The 22,734-nt window shown below is 31.7% G+C and overlaps 4 protein-coding genes across 4 annotated transcripts; 3 read left to right on the forward strand and 1 right to left on the reverse strand.

The window, feature by feature from the left end:
- Window positions 1-2,843: 2,843 nt before the first annotated feature.
- LOC130500963 (transcription factor HHO5-like) lies at window positions 2,844-4,562 on the forward strand. Its single transcript, XM_056995873.1, has 5 exons — window positions 2,844-3,156; window positions 3,231-3,376; window positions 3,462-3,759; window positions 3,838-3,914; window positions 4,022-4,562. Exons 1-5 carry the CDS (start codon window positions 2,931-2,933, stop codon window positions 4,283-4,285), a joined length of 1,011 nt encoding a protein of 336 aa, XP_056851853.1. The 5' UTR covers window positions 2,844-2,930; the 3' UTR covers window positions 4,286-4,562.
- A 700-nt stretch (window positions 4,563-5,262) lies between these two features.
- Window positions 5,263-7,616, forward strand: LOC130500966 (NASP-related protein sim3-like). The gene is made up of 6 exons (XM_056995879.1): window positions 5,263-5,693; window positions 5,795-6,024; window positions 6,267-6,476; window positions 6,553-6,643; window positions 6,731-7,004; window positions 7,082-7,616. The coding sequence occupies exons 1-6, from the start codon at window positions 5,392-5,394 to the stop codon at window positions 7,436-7,438; spliced, it is 1,464 nt and encodes a 487-aa protein (XP_056851859.1). The 5' UTR covers window positions 5,263-5,391; the 3' UTR covers window positions 7,439-7,616.
- A 363-nt stretch (window positions 7,617-7,979) lies between these two features.
- LOC108821625 (cold-regulated 413 plasma membrane protein 4) lies at window positions 7,980-9,344 on the forward strand. The gene is made up of 4 exons (XM_018594625.1): window positions 7,980-8,273; window positions 8,372-8,479; window positions 8,701-8,771; window positions 8,876-9,344. Exons 1-4 carry the CDS (start codon window positions 8,095-8,097, stop codon window positions 9,127-9,129), a joined length of 612 nt encoding a protein of 203 aa, XP_018450127.1. The 5' UTR covers window positions 7,980-8,094; the 3' UTR covers window positions 9,130-9,344.
- Window positions 9,345-12,724: 3,380 nt separating this feature from the next.
- LOC130500960 (protein TIC236, chloroplastic-like) lies at window positions 12,725-14,094 on the reverse strand. The gene is made up of 4 exons (XM_056995869.1): window positions 13,933-14,094; window positions 13,464-13,771; window positions 13,135-13,371; window positions 12,725-13,048 (listed from the first exon to the last, which is right to left on the reverse strand). Exons 3-4 carry the CDS (start codon window positions 13,360-13,362, stop codon window positions 12,725-12,727), a joined length of 552 nt encoding a protein of 183 aa, XP_056851849.1. The 5' UTR covers window positions 13,363-13,371; window positions 13,464-13,771; window positions 13,933-14,094.
- Window positions 14,095-22,734: the final 8,640 nt, after the last annotated feature.

The raw sequence follows: 22,734 nt of genomic DNA on the forward strand, positions 1-22,734 counted from the left end.
AATTTTTCGTACGTCAAAAGATTTGCATGGATTCAGTTCAAGATCAAAAATGAGTTTTCTTATATGTATTTGGATTTAAATTAAATTTGTAAGTGTGAAACTTAGGGGGGGCGTATACCACCATCAAATTATTCCGTGTATATATAATATTCAAAGATTGATGACAACAGTTATAAATTTGATTTTCGAACTTTGAAGATTGAAACGAGAATTAGTGGTCGAATCATTGGATTATTGTTCACCAAAAATATATTACCAGTGGATTCTCGCAGCTAGAAACCGACGAACCTTATCCTCAAATTAGATATAGACAGAGCAAAAGCTATCGTTGCTTGAACTTTGCAAAACTTCTTTTTTGTAAAAGCAGTGGTGAGAAGAACAAATCAAAAGGTTAAGGATATGTGATGACGAGAAGACACGAGAGAATATAATCAATCAACGGTATCAATCTCTCGATGTCCTTATCACAACTCGAGACGTTTCAGTTCCTCCTTCAAAGAAAGACGATTCTCGTGAAAAATCTAGATTAGTTGGACATGTGTTGTGGTATAGTTGGCTGTACTAGCCGTTTCTCTACGTCCGTCCGTTAGATTCCTTTGTGGTGCGTCATAGGGGAGTATTCTGGAATATTTTTGGTTACAGGAATCAAACATTATTTGTAAAAGCTAAATTATATAAAATTGGGAGAAATTTGTGTTTGGCTATCAGGAAAAAGCGTTGAATAAAGTTGCTTTGCGTCGTGGGATCTTTTACAATGGAATGTACGAAAGATCCTTTTTGCTAATTGCTAATTAGCTAGTGTTGCAGCGACTAGTTGCGAGATATATTAAAATATATACAATCATCTACTTTGAATAAGGAGTCCTTTTTTTCCTCTGATAGACTAGGATGTCCGGCGGATCGAGATAAAGAGTCTCCATATTGAAATGTTTACTTGCTTATAATCTGCTAAAGAACTTTAGACAAACAAAACGCAAAAGATAAGCAACCAAACACATGAAAAGCACTCAAAAGTTTATAGTATAAATTTCTAAATTCAATGGTTACGTGATTTCTTTAAACTGTATCTTAATGTGAATGTAAATGGATGTTGTATAGTAAATGAGACTATGCCGAATTTTGACCACTACGATTTTTTAACCTTTTTGTTTTTGGTTTTCTCTCCACTGGTTTTTAAATTAATAAAATCGACAGTATCAACGCCACATACGAGATACTGTCGATTTTGTTCCATTAAAAGTTAAAACAAAGTTTGAGTATAAAACCATATTTGAGATATAGATATTACAAACACAATTTTATGTTCAGTAATTCAGTTCCTTTTCAATCATAATTTTCTGTTACAAATTTTCATATTATCATTTTTGATTTTGGTATATAGTTGAATATATCTCTATAATTTGCAAATTACGTACGTAGCTGATTATAAAAAATATATATATGTGACATAGTAAGTTTTTTTTTGAACTAAAATAACATAGTAAGTTGCATACTGCATGATGTCAAGACACTTGGCATGCTACATGATGTATAAGTTGTGTAGCATAGTGCACAACGTACACGTTATATAGCATGGTGCAATTATTTTTTAAAATATATATACACATGATACGTAAGCTGTGTATTAGATTTCAAAAATGTGAAAAATTCATATGCAAATTTTATGAAAAGACAAAATTTGTATATTTTTTTTTGTCAGCAACGTATAAAACATACTCATATAGACTTTGCAAACCAAATTGATAGCTTCACATCTATATAAACAAACGACGGTTGCTTTTTTACACTACGTGTAACACTTTCCGTCTTTAATTTTGCGGCCATGATATATGAATGAATTATGAGCTGTTAAAATTTGTCTTCAAAATTTTTGTGTCCTCCAGATAACTTATAAAATCTGGCCATTCTTCTGGTTCCAAAATTACATTCACCAACTGAGAACAATCTGTTGCAAATATAATAACAGTAAATTGTCATAGATTCCTCATACATTCAGTTGTCCAAATGAGAGTTTCTATTTCCGAGTGAAATGGTGACTACCTCGCTTTTGTATTTCTCGCTCCCATTAAACAATCAAAACTTTCCGGAATACTATATCAGCCTTGTCCCGAATAGGATTTCTGATTTTTCCATGAACCATCTGTAAAATTTGTATAATTTTATGATATAAATATAATGATTTTTATTACTTTAAATTTTAAATTATGTTTAACTTAATATTCTATAACATTAGTGCCAATTTTCCTTATATTTCAGAATAAAGATATATATTAACTAATATAAAAATAAGTTCAAATCAATCTCCATAATATTATACAATCAATTATGTGTATGTATATATATCTTGACACCTGTTTTGCTTTTCAGAGTCCAATTTTCAAAACAAATCATCAATTTACAAACATATTATATAAGTACTATATTTATAGTTATTTCTTGTAAAACATATATCCAGTGAGATTTGTACAACCTCATTGGTTGTGCATAAAATAGTAATAGTACCAGCCATTCTTACACACTCACTTTTTCTAATTTAGAAAACAGAAACTACAAGAGAGAGGAAGGAATATGAGAATCTTTAATGGTAAGCACTGGGAAATAGTAATAAGTTTCCTAAAATTGGATATGATGTATTTATTATCAGGCAAAACAAAAGGAAAAGAATCAAAATAAATAAATAGAAAAGGTAATACATATACAAGTTAGTGTAACGATTCGCCGCGTGTGTACAGGCATCACAAAAAGATTCTTCATTCCATTTAAAGCCAAATCTAATTAAAGCATTTTTACGCAAACGCCCTCGAGATTCCCTTTATTTACAGCGGTTACAATTTTCCGCGTCCTTCATCTTCTTCCCTGATCTCTTCTTCAATTCTTCTATATAAACGTCTTTGTCTGTCTGTAGCTTCTTTTGTCTTCATAGTTTTTAGATGGTTCAAACAGATACAGATCGAAGGATGAGTCTTAATTTGAATATTTCCTTGTACTCTCTAGAAAAACCCTTGTCTCAATTTCTCGACCAAGTGTCGAAAATCAAAGACAATCATTCGAAACTGTCTGAGATCGATGGTTATGTCGGAAAATTAGAGGATGAGAGGAAAAAGATCGATGTTTTTAAACGAGAGCTCCCTCTATGCATGCTCTTATTGAACGAAGGTCTCTCTCTCGATTCTCAGTTTTGTTTTCATGTAAAAGTTTGGATTTTTACTAAATTGTTTCTCTTTGTGTAGCGATTGAGAGGTTAAAGGAAGAGGCTTCATCAGTGATGATGGCATCAAATGGGAGATTCGATGTGGGTCAAGGGGCAAAATCGGAAAGTGATAATAAGAAGAACTGGATGAGCTCTGCCCAGTTATGGATCTCCAACTCTAACTCGGTAATTCAAATTAATTATCAGACCTTTTTATGTTTTTATTTGATCTTATTACCCTTTGATCATGTTCTGTTTTTTTTTCTTACAGACAAACAGAGAAGAAGATCGAGGTGTGACTCAGACTCCATTTCAGACATGTTACAATCTTAATCAGAGAGGGGTATTTATGCCATTTAACCCTCCTCCGGTTCCTCTGTCTCTCATGACTCCTCCACCTTCAGACATGATGATGAGGGACTGTAGCAGAATTGAACAGAATCACCAACTCAACAGACCTTTACAGAGTCATCATCACCACATTCCGAAGAAAGAGCAGAGAAGGAGATGGTCACAGGATCTTCACCGTAGGTTCGTTGATGCTCTCCAGAGGATTGGAGGTTCACAAGGTTAGTTCCTTAATCAAAAAAGGAGCCAACTTCGTATCTCAATACTGAGATTGTTATTGTTTGTTGATGTGAGACCAGTGGCAACACCAAAGCAGATTAGAGATGAGATGAAAGTTGATGGTTTAACCAATGATGAAGTCAAGAGCCATTTACAAGTAAGTACTATAAAAGTTCTCTTCTTCTTATTTACAAAAACTTGAAACATTTGATGTATGAACGAATGATTTTTGACAGTTTGTGAAATGATATTTAATATTTGCAGAAATATAGAATGCATATCCGTAAGCATCCGGGAAAGACTTTGCTATCCTTGGACCAGCCTGGTTTGTTAGGTAGGGAAACACAGAGCTTGATAAGTTTGTCGAGGTCGGATTCTCCACAAAGCCCGCTTGTTGGTAGAGAGTTGTTCAGTAATAATGGCGGTGGTCATAGCTCAGAGGATGAGGAGGAGGAAGAGAAATCTGATGGGCGTAGCTGGAAAAGTGAGTCAGATAAGAAGAGACAAGTGTTGAATCTTGAGCTCTGAAAGATCAATCATAATACTATGCATAGTGATGATGCATCAAAAATTATAATACTATACCAATCATAATACTTCATAGGAGGAAACTGATAAATCACAAACTTTTTGTTTTTTAATTAGTCTAAGTCGTGTGAAAGTAAATCTATTAATCTGTTTGCTAATTACCTTTGAAAAACAGAGGATGAAGACAATCACAACCTTTGTCTGTTGTAATGCATCGTTTTCTCCAACCTACCTAATTTGAGAATATTAATGAAAAAGCATCTTTTACTGCATAAAATCATGCTAGAATAATAATTTGAGATTTTCTTTATTGAATTATTGATATGTAATATCTAGAAAAATTGACTCGTTGATTTGAATCATTATTATGTAGTTTAAATCCACGAGATTTGCATGTTTGGTGGAAGGGAACACCTTCTTACACCTTATCATTACTATTATGCATTATATAATCCCACAGGGTAGATATTGTATCTTCCGACATAATTTGTCATCAGTACTTGTTTTTTGTTTAAATTCCAAAAAATTTTAGTTCCAAATTATTATATACATTTCCCTTTCAGCCAATGTTCTAAATTTTGGTGATTCTGGCTTCTGATTAGTAAGCTGCACAATAATAATAAAACTGCTTCTAAAAATACGATTTTACAAATCAGAGAAATGAAGAATCCATGCTAAGTAGATTATTTATAGAATAAAGATTTGTTGGTTTTCTAATTTGGTAGTTTTAAAATTTTAATTCGTTCCATCCAGTTTTAATGTCTTAACCGGTTTAGCCATCTGATTATTATGAGGTGCTATATGCTATTGAATATAGTGTGGACTCTCTCACTCAGAAAACTACTTTCTTTGGACCTATGGGCCTTAAGTTGGGCCACATCTTCACCCTCATCAACATCCACATTCTCTCTGGGGTCATATTTTACAAAACCTCGATGATGACATTGAATCAATATTTTGCTCCAAGTCCGCCAAAATAAAGAGACGAAGAGTGGGTTTAGGGTTACAAATTCACAATTTCGCGTTACTTTACTTTCCTTTCTTTCTTTCTTCTTCTTCTCCCATTTTCAAATTCACTCAGAGATCCAAATCCCCAAGCTTGAGCTATGGTTGACGAAGCAGCAGCAGCATCAGCATCTGAAGCTTCGGTGACGGAAGTCGCGCAAACCCTAGAACCTAACCAAGCCTCGATCGAAGCCACCGTCGAATCTATTGTTCAAGGAGGCACTGAATCGACTTGCAACAACAACGCGGCGGAGAGCGCTGTGACAGATGCCGTATTATCCGAAGAGGAGCGTGAGAAGACGCTCGAGTTCGCCGATGAACTCGCTGAGAAAGGCTCTGTGTTTTTAAAAGAGATGGATTTCGCCGAAGCTGTCGATTGCTTCAGCCGTGCCCTAGAGATCAGGTTTCCATTTTTCACGAGATTTTGATTTGGAACATTAAGTAGTTATGTGTCAAGTGCGTGCTTATAAGGATTCTAATGGAACTTTTAATGTGTGTTTTTAGGGTTGGGCATTATGGTGAGCTTGCTGCTGAGTGTGTAAACGCTTACTACAAGTATGGATCAGCTCTGCTTGAGAAGGCTCAGGCTGAAGCTGATCCACTTGGTAACATGCCAAAGAAAGAAAGTGAAACTCAGCAGCAGGAGTCTAGCGATGATAAGAACACTGCAAACGGTGATTCTGTTGTGTCAAGTGACCCGGAGAGACAGGGGAGTTCAAGTGGTGCCCAAGAAGGTACTCAAAGTCTGAAACTTTTTGACTCTTTCCCCCTTAGGTTTTTGGATTCAAATGCAATGAGTGCTTCTTGGTATCATCATGCATACCCTTTGGTTGATGAAGTAAAGGACTCGCTTTTGTTATGTTGTAGCAGACTTTTCGATTGTAGTGTCTTTTAAATTCTCTCAACTTGGTGTATTTAAGGACTGTGTATTTAAATGTTTCTGAGCATTTCGTCTCTCTCTCTTTTTTATTTGTAGGTTCTGGTGTTCAAGAGCAAGGAGAGGATGGTGAAGATAGTCAACAAGAGGATGACCTATCTGATACTGATGCCGATGAAGATGAGTCTGATTTGGATATGGCCTGGAAAATGCTTGACATAGCACGGGCTATTACTGACAAACAGTCAACTGATACAATGGAGAAAGTGGATATTCTCTGCACCCTTGCTGAAATCTCACTAGAGAGAGGTTAGTTTCTTTCTTATTTCACCTTCGTAATGTCCCATTTTCTCATTTAAGTTTTCTCCTGAACGTTTGGTTTCAGAGGACATCGAGACTTCCCTGAGTGACTACAAGAACGCACTGTCCATCCTAGAGCGACTGGTTGAACCCGACAGTCGACGCACAGCCGAACTGTATCCTTTAATATACCGTCTTGCTTTTCTTTTCAATTCCGTGTATTTTGTTGTTGGATTGTGTTAACTTAACTTGGAACGTTTCAGAAACTTCCTCATATGCGTCTGTCTAGAGACAGGATGCCAGCCTAAGGAAGCTATACCATATTGTCAAAAGGCTCTGTTAATCTGCAAAGCTAGGACGGAGAGGCTCACTAATGAGGTCAAGGGTCCATCTATTTCAGCAACTTCCTCAACTGTCTCTGAGATAGAGGAAGGAATCCAACAATCATCCAATGTTCCATACATTGATAAGTCTTCTTCAGACAAAGAAGCTGAGATCCGAGTCTTATCTGGTCTCGCGGAAGACCTAGAAAAGAAGGCAAGTGAACTTGACCATCTGTTGTGAAAAAAGGAGTATGAAAACTCATAATAAAGTCACCCTTTTGTTTCATGCAGCTTGAAGAGTTGAAACAACAGGCAGAGAACCCAAAGCAACGTCTTGCTGAGCTAATGGGCATGGCATCAGCTAAGCCAAATACCGGGGACAAGGTTGTTCCTGCTGTTGCTGGTGAAATGAGCTCTTCTCGGATGGGAACTGCAAACAACGGGAAAGACTTGGAGTCGCCTACAGTCTCCACTGCTCACACTGGTGCAGTAGGAGGAGCAGCAGGTTCTTCATCAGGTGTTACTCATTTGGGTGTCGTTGGAAGAGGAGTGAAACGTGTTTTAACGAATGCAACCTCAGCAGAGTCAAGTCCATCGAAGAAGCTAGCTCCTGAGTCTTCTAACAAAGCAGATGGCAATTCTTCTTGAAGGTGAAAAAGATGTGGAAATGTCTATTACTAAGTTTTAAAACTGAGATATATGTTTGGTGTACGCTACTCATTGTCCTTCAAGACTAGAGATTTTCAAGTTATTGTAGTTGTGTCCGTGTTGAGACTTGGAAGCATTTCTTGATTGCTAATTATTCTAGTTAATCAGTCTCTTACTTTTTTATGTTATTTTTACAAAAGCAAAATCTCATACCACTAACTCTGATACTTATCTGCTGATGAATGCAAATCAATGGCTTCGTTGTCGATATCTTTTTAGGTTATTAATTTTTATAAACCTAAGGCATTATAGTATATAGTATACTGAAAATGTGGGTTACTTGTAGAAGTAAAATATGGAATTTAATATGATTAGTAGAAAAATTCGCTATGAATGTGGAGATATGAAGCTGAGCTGTATATGAAAACGAGCGACCCTAGGTGGAGCCACCATTGGTCAGTGTCACCAGCGAAGCCGACGTGGTGAGCAGCTCTAGAGATATCCAAAACTCAAAGCATATACTTTCTTAATTACTTATCTGAAATTTTCAAAGAAACACAGCAATTATAAATACTCTGCTAATTGTCACGACTTATAACTCAAAACTGTATTCTGCGAGAGATTTTACATTTAAAGTTTCAAAAGAAAACTTCAATATGGGAAGAGTTGATTATTTGGCCATGAAGACTGGAGAGGAAACCGCGGCTAACCTGATCAATTCTGATCTGAATGAGTTTGTCGATGCCGCGAAGAAGCTCGTGAAAGATGCAACGATGCTAGGCAGTTTAAGCTTTGGCACGTCTTTCCTCCAATGGGCCGCCTCAATCTCAGCCATGTGAGTCAAGAAAGAAACCAAACCGTTAACCTCTATGTTTTTATTTGTTTGTTTGGGATCACTATTGTAATGGGTTTTGTTATCGTTTGTTGTGTCAGCTATCTGTTGATATTGGATCGGACCAACTGGAAAACCAAAATGTTGACTACCCTTTTGGTGCCATACATCTTTCTCACACTTCCTTACGTTATCTTTAACTTCTTCAGGTAATAAAAGAACAAATAAGACTGACCCTGAGACTTAAAAGACTACAAACATTTTAAGACAAATTTTAGTTAAAACATACATGTTAGTTTGAGAATCAAAACGAATGTTTCATTGCCATATCCAAAACCGTCCTTGACAACAAGGGATATTTAACATGACGATGTTATGTTGTTGTTGTAAAGATTTAACAACTAAAATGGTATTCAATGGATTTTCATAGAGGAGATTTTGGGAAATGGATTGCTCTCATTTCGATCACAATAAGGCTCTTCTGCCCTAAACACTTTCCAGGTATAATCCAATGATCATAACACGCATTTTTATCATTAGACAATAGTTTCAGTTACACCCTAACCCTGTTTTGTTTTTCATTTTTAATCAATTTAAACATGTAGATTGGTTGGAGATTCCAGCAGCTTTGATCCTTCTTCTGGTGGTTGCACCTAGTCTCATAGCTGGGACAGTAAGAGAAAGTTGGGTTGGGGCAGTAATATGTCTTATCATAGCATGTTACCTTTTCCATGAACATATCAAAGCTTCTGATGGATTCAGAAACGCTTTAACTCAGAAGCATGGACTCTCCAATACTATTGGGATCGTTGCTCTCCTCGTTTACCCGGTTTGGACCATCTTTTTTAACATCTTCTAACTCTATTCTACTACCCATTGGCCTGGAAACACCTTCAACATTCTGTGTCTTGCTTTCATTTGATAAAGTGCGAATTGTTTATGTGTTTTAGCAGCATTTGTGTTTGGGAAAATCTTCATTGAACAAAAGAAGATTCACTTGTGATGTGTAAGATATATGGGTTTGTGTTGTATATCGCTTGGTGTGTTAAATGAAATCTTGAACATTTTAGACTATACTATTGATTAACCTTGACTTCTAAGTTTTAGAACACAAAAGTGTGGACTAATAAAAAACAAACCACTGGCCAAATATAAGATTTTGAGGGTTATAAACATTGATTAAGAATTTCTATTAAAACATTTGTCTAATGTAATTTGGAATTTTTATCTAAGTAAAAAAATCTCCAAAATGAAATTGGAGGCTAGGATCAATGTTTCATTGGACTGTCCTCGAATCCGGCTTTGCTACTGAAGCCCAAATATAACATTGGGTAGAGATTTCGTAAACACAAAATAAATATACAAATCTGGTTGATGACCAAAAAGATTTACACTCTAACTAAAAGGGACAAGAGTTATGTATGTTGGTGGCTATAGGCTAATAGAAAAAGCAAAAAAATGCGCTGAGGCTACTGCAAGCAACAGCACGTAGCATTCGATCATCGTTGTCCGTTCGTGCTTATATTTTGCATGGATGGATTAACTTCAAAAAAATAAACTATTGTAGTGCTTTTTTTTTCAAACATGTTTTGTAGTCGTCACAAATGTAAGACGCAAATAAAAGAAGATTAACATAATTGATTCGTATATATGATTAGAAAGGTGTTTTCAAGTGAACCAATTGTTTAGAAAAGGTGCTACCAAATAAATCAATTGTGGCTAGTAATAGAAATAGTGGATATATATATTACATTATGATTGGTTGCTATCAAAATACAATCCAAGAACTATTCGAATTGTAATACATTCCACAACTTTATATTTTTTTTTTTGAATTATACAGAGGTATCCTGGTCCCACATAAGTGGTCCAGACTAGTCATGTGTTGCCACATGTCGGTCTTCTGTCCCTGGCGATGCCGAAATGTTAATTCCCCAGTGGCCGGGTTTCGAACCCAGATGGCGGAACTCACAGCTGTAAACCCTTTACCAACTGAGCTAGAAGCCCCGGTTCACAACTTTATATTAGCTTTACTGCAAATAACTTCTCCCACTATAATATTTGTCGTGGACCATATGAGAAACATAGATATCTAAATCACATTAGCCATTTAAAGGATAAAACTTTAATTGGTCTATACACCAACTTAGATATCTAATAATAGTATCCACTATAAAGAATCGTTCTAGTGTTCTAAATATCGGCTCAGTTTTTGCAAAAAGAAAACTTATGGTTCCTTTTGTTTCTTGTTTAACTTACTCTACTTTTCTTTTCCTTTTGGTAATTGAGTTTGTCATGGAATCTTAAAGTAATAAAGCAATAACATTATACGTATTGCATGTAGACTACATGATGTAGCTAGTAGGCAACCCTTTGAAGGAGAGCGGTCAAATTTCAGATTTTTTTCAAAAAAAATTCGATTATGGAGTCCACACAAAATCATATTTATCAAGAATATATCAAAATATTTAGATATTTTTATTCAGTGTGCTACAAAAACCTTTTTTACAGCCGACGGTTTAGCGGCCGATTCAGTGTAGTTAAAAAAATTTACAGCCGAAATTATGATAATTTCGTTTTTATTTAGTAAAGGTTTCAACAAAAACATTTTTTTACAAATTTGAAAACTTATAACTACACAATTTTCCTCAAAAATTTTATGGGTCATAGACGAATATTTTATTCAGTTTTTCCCAGGACCCTTAAAACACCTAAATCATGTCGAAATTATCATAATTATATAACCAATAGCTAGTTCGAAGCTTATATAACCAAATATTTTAAACGAATTGCTTACATAAAGTTAACAAACTCTCTCTATTCATGTTAAAAGTTAAACCTAAAAATCATTTTCAGTTAACAGCAGCAACAAATATAAGATTAAACTATGATGCTATTAGATTTCTTTTCGAACTCGATACTATTAGATGAGGAAGTGTATATCTATTCTATTAAAACAGAAGTACAAAATTAGATTAACCCTTAATTTTTCACTATATTTACATTGTTATGCCACTGAAGCATTAAATGAAGTTATATTTAAGTATGATTGTTTTTCCTAATTTAAATAATAGATTTAAGCATTTAATGTTTTTCCTAATTTAAATAATAGATTTCCTTAATAAAATCTTAACCGAAATATATTTTCTAATATATTTCGTTTTAACATATTAAATATTTTTAATATCTATTAGTAATAAATAATAAAATAAAAATTCACACATCATAATCAATTCATATAACATATAAATAAAATATTTTTTTCATATATTATTAGCATAGTGCTTCCTATATAAGTCCAATTAGTTATAAATATAAGATTTGTTTATATGATACACTGTGATATAATAGATGACTAAATCACAAAATATAATTATTTTAAAGTAATAAATAAGATCGTTATGTTTTAAAATGTTATATTAACAATTATGTAATACATATTAATTTACAAATATATATAGTATACCATTAGTACAGAGAAAAAAATTTAAGTGAAAAAAAATATCTATACGGTCACGGCCTCACGGGTCAAACTATAGAAATAAACAAAAATAACACAACATTATTTTTCTTTAACAAATTTATTTTAATAGAAATTATAGTTCCAAATATGGTTATATATTTTATGTATTTATAATTTTATTTCTTTGTATTTGAGAGATGCTAAGATTTTTGAATTGGAAAAAGTTATGATCCACTTTTATATTATTTTAATTAGGAAGTTTAAAATTTATATCATAATATTTTATTAAAATTTTAATTTTAATTTTTATTATAACAGCAAAGACTAATTTCTCATTTAAATTTATATTTAAATATTACAAATACATCATTTAATATTAAAAGAAAAATTAAAAACATAAAATAAATACCCGCCCGGTCGGGCGGGTCAAAATCTAGTTCTCATAAAAGATGGGAGAGACGCATATAGATCTAAACCATGTTGCCAAAAAAAAAAATTAAAACCATATCCGAAATCCTAAGTGTCCGACTCTCTCATTTGGAATGCAAATATCTGGAATTAAACAAGTATTTGCATTCATACAGATGAATCCAATTAATTAGATTAGTGATAATGTATTTTTTAATTTCATTTGCTTATAGATGAGAACGGATTTATGGATATTAAAAACGTTCGTATTCATTAATAAAATGCACCGGCTCGTTCAAGTTCATGCACATATAGGTTCATCTGCTCCCCACGTAAGTTCTACAGATTTTCTTAGATACTCAAATTAAAACATGAATAAAAGTCTATTTGTAGTTTTAAATTAAAATCACATTAAAGGAAGTTGCAAATAATTTTAAGGTTTAGTAGTTTTACTAAGAGCAGGATTATTGGTAGGACTAATTTTTGAGTCCTTAAGTTATTTTATTAGTATTTTGATGTTAAGAGACAAATGCAAGGACAATCTCAAATATGTAGATTATTGGTAAAAACTTTATATTGTCTCTTAATAAAATATATTGTACAACTGAACTAAACAAAGACAAAGACAAACTTTGCAGCCTGTGAAACAAGTGATTTTGCAAAACGGAGGATTCAAATCAAAACTTTCAGCTACGGTTTTGACTTCAAAATTTACCTCGGACGGTGAGAGGGCATCCTGTTCCACAGAACGAGTTGAAGTCACCACAAGTTTGTCCTGCCAATTACTGGCGCGACTCTGGATCCTGAATTGCCATTCTGAACCAACTAAAGCTAAATCTAACAGAGGATCTAGTCCATGTTCAGGCTCAAACTTTGCAACATTGAGGTGCTCCCTTTTCAGGCGTATCTGTGTTTTAGAAAACAAAAATAGATAGAGAGATTTGTGTCAACCTATGCAAGAAAAGATGGAAACAGAGATATCAGATAAAAAACATGAGTAGCCACAAGATTAACATCTCCATTCTCGAATGTGAGGAAACCCTTTGGTTTTAGATATTTGGGATGAGCCATGCCATCAAGCTCAAGCTCACCACTAATAGCAAAATTAAGGATTAAAGGATACACTACCCTCAACTCTGGTCCCAAAACAAGTTTCAGATCACTCAGACGGATATCCATATTTGGTTTCATCCTCACTTCTTCAATCTCCTTCAACAGCATTTGATTCACCTGTTCCAGGTAAAACAATCAGAAGAGATGATTTCAAAATAACTCCAAACAAGATTATTTGCTAGTAGTGGAGGGGGAGGCATATAAGTTACCAGTTGTCTGGGAGAACTTCATCCTTGACGAAGCAGGTTCTGTACCAAAAAATCGAGCAAAATATCGTGAAGCAACTGCTTGATTAATAGAAGCACCTGGAATCCTTGATTGATTGGCTGCCAATCTGTTGAGAGGGGCAGCTCCTCCACCCTTATCATGAGGTAGATAAGCTTCCCCATGGCTTAATTTAATATTTCCTGATATAGTTGGCTGCAACATTGTTCCACTAATTTGTAGCTGAGTATCAACCTGACCACTGATTTGGCAGCTCCTCCATCCTTATCATGAGGTAGACATGCTTGCTCACCTGATCAATAAAGAAACCAGACGAAAAAAGTTTCAATTTTTAAACAAAAAAACTCAAATTGAAGAGTGATTGATTAGTAAGAGAGAGAGAGAGACCTGAAGAGTGTGGAGAAGAGAAGAGAAGAGAATTAACAATGGATCCAACAGAAATAGAAGCTTAACCTTTGGATTGAAGAGAGGATGGAGAGGAGAGGATGGAGACGAGAGCCACGGAGAGAGAGAGAGAAGAGACGAAACGGTGAAGGACGACTCTTAATTAAGACACGTCCTTGTGTAATTATGTATTTTTTCTTTTTCTTTTAACCAAAATAACTTAAGGACTGGGGTTAGGGACCCCGATAATCATGCCCTAAGGATGTCTTAATAGATATGAACTCCTCAATCATCAATATACATAGTATAATTTCTTTTGATAAAAAAGTTAAATTCTGATCTATTAAAAGTAAAGATCTAATCTTCGGATAGAAGGTACATCCCACGATAGGTCATTTCCCGAGTTTTTATATGGACGTATCTGTAGCCGTGGTGAGTAGGACAATGTGGTTTAGTTTCCGCAGCAAAAAAATTGAATCTGAAATTTGTTTGCATCCAAGGTCTGTTCACTACCATTGGACCACAAGGCCCGCTCAATGTATATAGTACTCTCTCTGTTTTTATTTGTAAGTAGTTTTACTTAAATATATTAGCATCAAAAAAATAATTACTTTTGAAAAAATACTATTTAATATACAAATTCAACCAATAATTAAAAGACATGTATTATTTGATTGATCATCCGATTTCTAATTAATATAAAAATTATTTTGGATTATGTAAACACCTTATATTGTGAAACAAAAAATTTTGGCTAAAACTACCTACATAATGAAACAGAAGAAGTATATATTAGCCATAATACGGCATTCTACCGTTTAAACCTGATGATCATAGCAAAATCTACTTACACAAAGCCATCGAATCTTGTACACAACTATTCTTTCTTCTTTTCTTTTTCTTTTGCTAAGAATCTAACATTGAACAACTACTCTTTTATATAATACTCTAAAACTTTATAGTATATCAGAAATTATTGACTTATGCATATAAATGTTATGTTCAGCAAAATCAAGACCGAAAACAATAATACTCCCTCCGTTTGTTTTTATTAGTCGTTTTAGTGGATTGCACACAGTTTAAGACATGTAATACAATTTCTATTTTATCCTTCTTCATCGTTACTTTAATGTGCAAGTTAAATTTATTTGCTTTCAATACAAGGGTAGATAAAGTCAAAAGTCTTCGTTTGTTGCATGGGAATTTGGAAACGACAAATATTTTGACACAAAACCAAAATGTTAAAACGACTTGTATAAGAAAACAGAGGGAGTAGTTGATACCTTTTATTGTTACCATTATTAGGAAGGATTCTAAGCGATCATAACTAATTAAAGATAGAGGGCCATAGACAACCTTGCATGATGATGAAACTTTTGATTCTAATTTATATGAAAGTTATAAGATGGGAAGTTTCATCGTAATGACAAGTATGAGCTTTTTCAATGAATCTTAAAGAACAAAACAAGAATTTATTGGACAAAAAGGAGTCCTATTATTGGGTCAAAATATAGTAAACACGACCCAAGATAATCATATTCCATATCGTATGAATCGTATCTTCTAGCTTTTATAACAATACAAAAAATTAAAAAAATTGGGCATATGAATATTCCCCCAAGTCTTTATTAAAAATAAAAAAAAATTCCCCCAAGTACTTGAGCCCATGTCGTTTTGTCGCTTGGTGTTGTTGCTTGTTCCGTCTTTTAAACAAACTGGAATAACTTAAACACTTTCATATCAATATCAAGATCAAGATTTTCAGTTAATTAGTATATATATCTTATGACTACAAAACCTTTTCATATCAACACCAAGTGATGTTAAGTTAAACCGTTAGTTTTTTTTGTTCGCTGTTTTTTCTTGTTCGCTGTGTCATTTCTTACTTTTCTCCAGTTTATCACAAGTACAAAGTTTCGTAGCGAAGATCATTCTTTGTTGGTGAAAAAAAGAATAATAATTACACAAACATGATATATTGTAGAGAGTATTTTATCCTCATCCTTCCACGACATTATTTACAAAGTGATTTTGAAACATGTCCGCTCAATAATCATTGATGCTATGCTAGAACCAAGTTGTTTTGACCTAGTGGTAAAGGAGCTCCGGCTGGAGCTTCCGCCCTGGATTCGATTCCACTTGGCCACCGGGGCTAATGTTAAATCGCAAGAATACGTGGATTGTCGTCGGTCTCAGGGAAATTAGTCTTTGTGCCTAGAAAGCTTTTGGGATCACCCCCTGGTTAATCAAAAAAAAATATATGCTATATCATGCTATAAATGATAACATAGCTTATGGCTAGCTACATATGGCATAAAAATTACATTTAATATTTATTTACATTTTTGGTAATTTTTTAGAACATAGCAGTAAATTGTATATCATCACTAAATAAATATATTTAAATATAACATTAAATAATATACTAAGAGAAATATAATAATATTTTATAAATTTTCGAAATACAATTTATTTCTATATTTTATAATTATACAATTTTATTATTAAAAATAATTTCAGTTTTTACACTTTAAAATAAGTTTTTGATCGTAATATTATTAGTTTTTTTAGATATTAACCAATTTTTAAAAATACTGTTTAGTTGTACTTTTGATAATTATACAAAGCAGGAAAACACCTAATTAATTATAAGTAGTTTAGTAAATGACTCAAAGAAGAAAAAAAACACTTTCTAGCATAATTTATTATCCATATTCGACTTATCTACCAAAATATGTTGATATTAGCTAATTAACACCATGTTTTAAAATGCAATTGATAATTTTTTGTATTGTTATAAAATTATTTTTGGAACATAATTTCTGTGATGTTTTTCTTTTTTACATTTCTGTGATGTTCATATTGATGTTACATATGGTATTAAATATAATTACGTCGTATTTGGGCGGGTATAATGGAAGAACTGCATAATCCATATAATTCCCAAGTGCATAGATTCTAGTTAATTATTCATGTTTGCGTGCGTCAGATATGGAACATGTTGTTAAGTATGGATCTTAACTCTTAAGTTCTCTGTATCACGTGTGTGACCTGGAGAATTTGAACTGGATAATCTGAAATGCAGGGACGCGCCATGAGTGCTACTTGGTTTTGACTAAATTCATTAAGATGATTAATTATTCTGATGTGAATACAAATTCGAGAAATCATTTGTAATCTGCACAAATACAACCAAAAGGGTACATACGCACATGTTAAACAGGAACTTTCACATTTTTGACCCATATAAAAGTATTAAAAATTATGAATAATTTGAATCTTGACCAAATTCTAACAAAGCTACAAAATGACATACTTACAGAACGTAAAATTTGCAGACGGGACAAACTCTTATATACTGAAAACTTTAGACCTGTTTAATGGAGGCAAACAAAAAAAAACATCTTCAATTCAAAACTGGTAACGCCTATAAGGCTATAACCAATCAAATATCTCTTTAATGATATATGTGTAATTTGGTGGTTTAATAAACTGATGTAAAAAGATATTATAAGAAAAAGTTTTGGAAGTCCAATAAAGCGTTCTTTCGCTGTGAGTCAAAAAGGTGACGACTGGTTCAATCTTCTCATTTTATGGGCTGAGACGGTGAGAGTAGAGCATCCATGAAGCTTCCTCACACAAAAGCATGGAGCATGTGACCAGTGCCGGTCCTGAGATATCCGAAGTCCAATACGAAATTAAAATTTGAGGTCCCTATAATATCTATTAAAACTCAATTTATAATAAAATATTATAATATTTTTAAAACTAATAAAATTTATCAGTTCTTAAAAATAAATTTTATTCTTATATTTTTTTCACAAAATCATCCATCAAATTTTCGTAATCAAAATTTTTGCTATTTTTGATGTTTTTTTTTCTAAAATTTGGTGCTATTGTTGATGTTTGAGTAAAAAAATTATCTTTCTAGTTTTGATTCTTCTCTTAAGTTTTGCTCTTGAAATTTGTATGAAGCGTTAGTAGGAAAGGCAAATACAGTTGAATTGTGAAAAAGTGTAATTTAATGTAGAAAGTAATTATTGCTTAATCAGTTATTTTCCCTTTTCATTCATTAACATATTAAATAATACTAACTAGGTGATTTTCCCGTGCTCATGCACGGATGTAAATATTTACAAAATATACTATAATATTTGATTACTATATACTTTAATTTTAAATTTTTATGCATAATTTATATTAATAATATTATATTACTTTAATTAGACATATCATTTTAGATATGTTATATCTAGTCGATTTAGTTATCATTTAGGTATATTGGATTACATTTATTTATCTGAATTCAACTATAATATTTTTATTCTAAATATATTAAAATTTGATTAATTTTCTTATTTTCATTTTGGTTGGTTGTTGTCTTCCTTAATTTTAATATATTCTATTATCTTAGATATAAGGTTGATTAGTTTATATTACTTAATTATTTTATGTAATCATCTAAGAAATTAGATAGATATATCAAAATATTTATATTACTTTGAAAATATATATATTTATATTGTTTAAAATTATTTTTTAAAATAAATAATATTTATTTTTCTAATATCAAAATTACCTTTCTGGAATTTTGTATTTATGAAATCACATTATATACAAATATATATATTTTCATCTAAGAAACAATAGATATAAAGTGAGTATTTATTACTTCAAAATTATAATTTATGTTATTTAAAAATATTTTTAAAATAGAATACTACTATCTAGTGAAATTTCCTTTTTAATGAAATCATTATATATACATATATATATTTTTCGTTTTTAAATTCAATTTTTATAATTTATAAATTTTCCTTTTTAATATATATGTTATATGGAAATTTTCAAAAGGAAAATTAAAAAATAATTATTATTAAATGTAATATTTTTAATTCATTAAGGGTATCAATGTAATCAACCATCTTAAAAATTAACGTGAGCGCGACACATAGGAAACTGACTTCTCAAATAATATTATAGAGATATATGATTTAATTTTGTTTGCATTTTAGATTCACCGCTTTTTAACTTATTGGCAACATTTATACATTACATTAACAAAACAACGGAAAAATCATAGGCCTTAATTTTTTAAGAAAAATCATAGGCCCCATGCAAAAGTTTCATGCGTATGTCCTCAAAACCGGCTCTGCATGTGACGTTCCTCTTTCTTCTACATATACAAACATTTTTGGGAACACATGTTTATTTTAAGTAGAGAACAAGTATCTATAGTAGAGAACAGACATTATTGTGTGAAAGATATAAAACACAGATTATGAGTGTATTGCGGCTAACTAACAGTAGCATTACTTCTACAATCCAGCTTAATTACATGCTTAGTTGTAACACTTTTATTTTGACTCTTATTCTAGATGACTTAATATTTGACAGTATAAATATGGCCATTTTTCAAATGAGCAAAAGAGATGGTAAGCTGAATAGAATTACATATATTTTTCAATTTTCTCTTCTTAATCACATAGAGTTGTAAACATATAGTATAAGAAAACTAAATTATTTGTATCTATGTTAATAAAATAAAAATACAAATATAGATTCACCCTTAACATTATTTGCATATCATTGCCAATGAAGTAATAAATAATCCTAAGTTTAAGCATTTATTGTTTTTCCTAATTAATAGTAAATTATTTCCTAAATCTATCTTAAATCAAAATTTATACCATAATAGTCATTTAAACAAGATTTATTCTTGGGTCCATCCCTCGGGGTGAACATGTAGGTTTACCAACCGATAGAAATTCGTTATTATATATTCTGTATTTTTTAAGAAAAATAGATAATTACCAAGTTATATTATATTTTTATATAATAAAAAATAAATAAAAATAGTAGTTAAAACGAATTTTAAAAAATAATTTTAACACCGTAAACAAAACACTGAACCATAAACCCTAAATCTTAAATTTTAAACTCTTTGATAAACCATAAACCTTTAGAAAAACCATAAACCCGTGGATAAAACATAAATCTTATAAAATTTAGGATATATGGTTTATGATTTAAAGTCTATAAACAGTAACGAGCCATGTCGATAGGCACCAACATATGACAAGTTGCTATAGCATATTAAGCCATGCCGTTCTCCTTGCACTTTCTTTTTGCTACTGTTCCTACACTCCTTGGTTATGTTTCTTTTTTTCTGAATTACCAGGAAGTTCAAGCCGAATCTTTAAGAGCATCCACATCGCTAAGACTCTAAAAATGATTCTTAAACTTCTTTTTTATTTTATATCCGATTAAAAAAATAAAAAAATTTAACCAATCACAGAGAAGAATAGAAAAGCGGAACCCGCAAAAAGCTTAAGAATTGCCTCTTGCATAAGAGGAAAGAGGGAAAGGTTTTAACAAAAACGTGGGTCCATACGGTTAAAACTCTCTTAAAAGTTACACCGATAAAAATGCTCTAATTGTTCCGGTCTCGAAACTACAACATATAATATTAATTTCGTTTCAGTGGTCACTTGAACCGGAGACCTCTATCACAGTAACTAATGTTATCTCTACTTGACTTAATGACATCTATCACTTTCTATTTCTGGAGTGTACTATGCTAAAATCATTTTCAAACATACTTTATTATTTATTATAAAATAAAATTTAAGATAAAAATATTTCAACTATATTCTGTATTTTATTATAATGGAATAAAAATGAATATGATTTATAAATAAAATAATTCGTTTATGTTTTGTTTATTACTCAATTTTCATTTTAAAACATAATATCATTGAAGTAGAATTTAACTATATTATATAGTTACTATATTAAAAAATTGATCAGTTGAAAATAGTCTAAAGCCACACCTCCTTCTACATATATTTATATTTATATCTTTATTACTTTTTGGACAATTTAAATATTTTATTACTACAGTTTAATTTTTGTGGTATAAAACCTATACGTAAACCAAACCCGACAGATTTCATATAAACCGAACAATGGAACATTACTTTTCTGGTGAGAAATAAAAAATCTTATATTTAGGACTAAGTAAACCTAACCTAGGTAGTGGCTCCTTATTAGGGACAGGACCATAGGCGGATGTAGGTTTAGGGGTACGGGGGCACGTGCCCCCTACTCTTTTCTTTTCTTTTGAAAAAACTTATACTTATGTGATTAAACTGCTGTTGCATTAGTGAAAAATAGATAAAGTGCCCTCAGCTCATAACATTTTTTTTTGTAGGGATTGACGTTCGGATATCCATTTGAATTTAATAGAATTTTTGGGGTCAAAAATTCCAATTTCATTCTGGTATTTCTAATTTTTGGTTTGGATTCGGATCTGTAAAAGTTCGGTTCGGATTTGGATAACATTTAAATTATTTTAATTTTTTTAAATTCATTATATACTTTAAATTTCTCAAAATCTATAAACAAAATAATATATTACATATAAATTTGAATAACATATGTTAAAATACATAAAAGCAACATATAAATTCGTTTGGTTTAAATATTTGAATAGACAATCAATATATATTTTAAATATTTTTAGTGTTTTGAGTATACTTTAGCTATTTTAAACATTTGTTTTTGACTATTTTTATATATTGTCAAGTATTTTGGATAACTTAAAAGTATCTTATATATTTTGGATGTATTTTAAATTTACATTAAATCTAAAAATAATTAATATATTTAGGTATATAAATCTATTTCAGATACATTCGGGTACCCGAAATATTTAGGTTCGGTTGGATTTGGTTCATGTCGGATTCGGTTTCAGTTCTCTAGATACCAAAATTTTAAACCCATTCGAAAATTTAATCAGTTTTGATTCGGATTCAATACTACTTTTTGGATCATATTTGTTCAGTTGAAATTCTAATTTTTTTGTCCAGCCTTAATTTTTAGTTTTGTGCCCCCAACTAAAACCGTTTCTGGATCTGCCACTGGACAGGACATGAGACATATATATAAGTTCAATCGACCAAGATTGCGCAGTGATATTATCATGAATGGTTAATCAGCTCAGATTCGAATACAATCCAGTCATTACTTTACGAGTTTACTGAATTGTTAATTCCAAGAGATAATACTAACCAAACTGAGAACTAAGATGAGGATTACTATCTAATTCCCCAAAACTCATGTTTAATAAGATATGATAAGCTATGTACTTTGGTTTTATACCAAAAAAACTAATGAAAAGCTTCGTTTTACCCCTCCTGTACTAAAAATAAGTTTATATAAGCTGTTTTCTTATCATTAACGGTCTATTATATTAGTTAATTAATGTTTACATTGTTTCTTGCTAATGTAGATATATACTCAAGTTCATCTGATCTCTGAAATCTATCAACACAATCAAATCATTGTAAAACAGCCGCTTGATATTTATTACTCTCTCTGTTTTTTAAAGATACATATTCTACATTTTTCACATATATTAAGAAATCACATTAAAAATGCATTGATTTTTGTGAATAACAATTTTCCATAATCTTTAACCAATAAAAATCCAATAAACATAATTAATTTTCTTGAAATTAACAGATTTTTATTAAATAATACATTAAAAAAATAAAAAATGTATTTTTTTAAAATAAATTTTTTTCCTAGAACATAGATCTTTAAAAAACAGAGGGAGTACTTGATTATGTTATCTTTCCTTTCTCCCACCTTCACTTTTGATTATGCTAATGCCTCTACCGTCTACATAGAATTAGAAACTAGAAAGGTAAAGTAGTAGTCCTTACGCAACTTAGTAAACCAAAACCAAAACCGCAAACAAGTCTGCTTGCAAAGGTATACGTAAAACCGTGGTCGCAAAAAGTACTTACTCTGTTTAGCTCAAGTCGTGACCACTTCAATATTCTTTATCATAAAGATCACTATTTT

This window comes from Raphanus sativus, unplaced genomic scaffold, assembly GCF_000801105.2.
Source record: "Raphanus sativus cultivar WK10039 unplaced genomic scaffold, ASM80110v3 Scaffold0066, whole genome shotgun sequence".
Taxonomy (NCBI): Eukaryota; Viridiplantae; Streptophyta; class Magnoliopsida; order Brassicales; family Brassicaceae; genus Raphanus; species Raphanus sativus.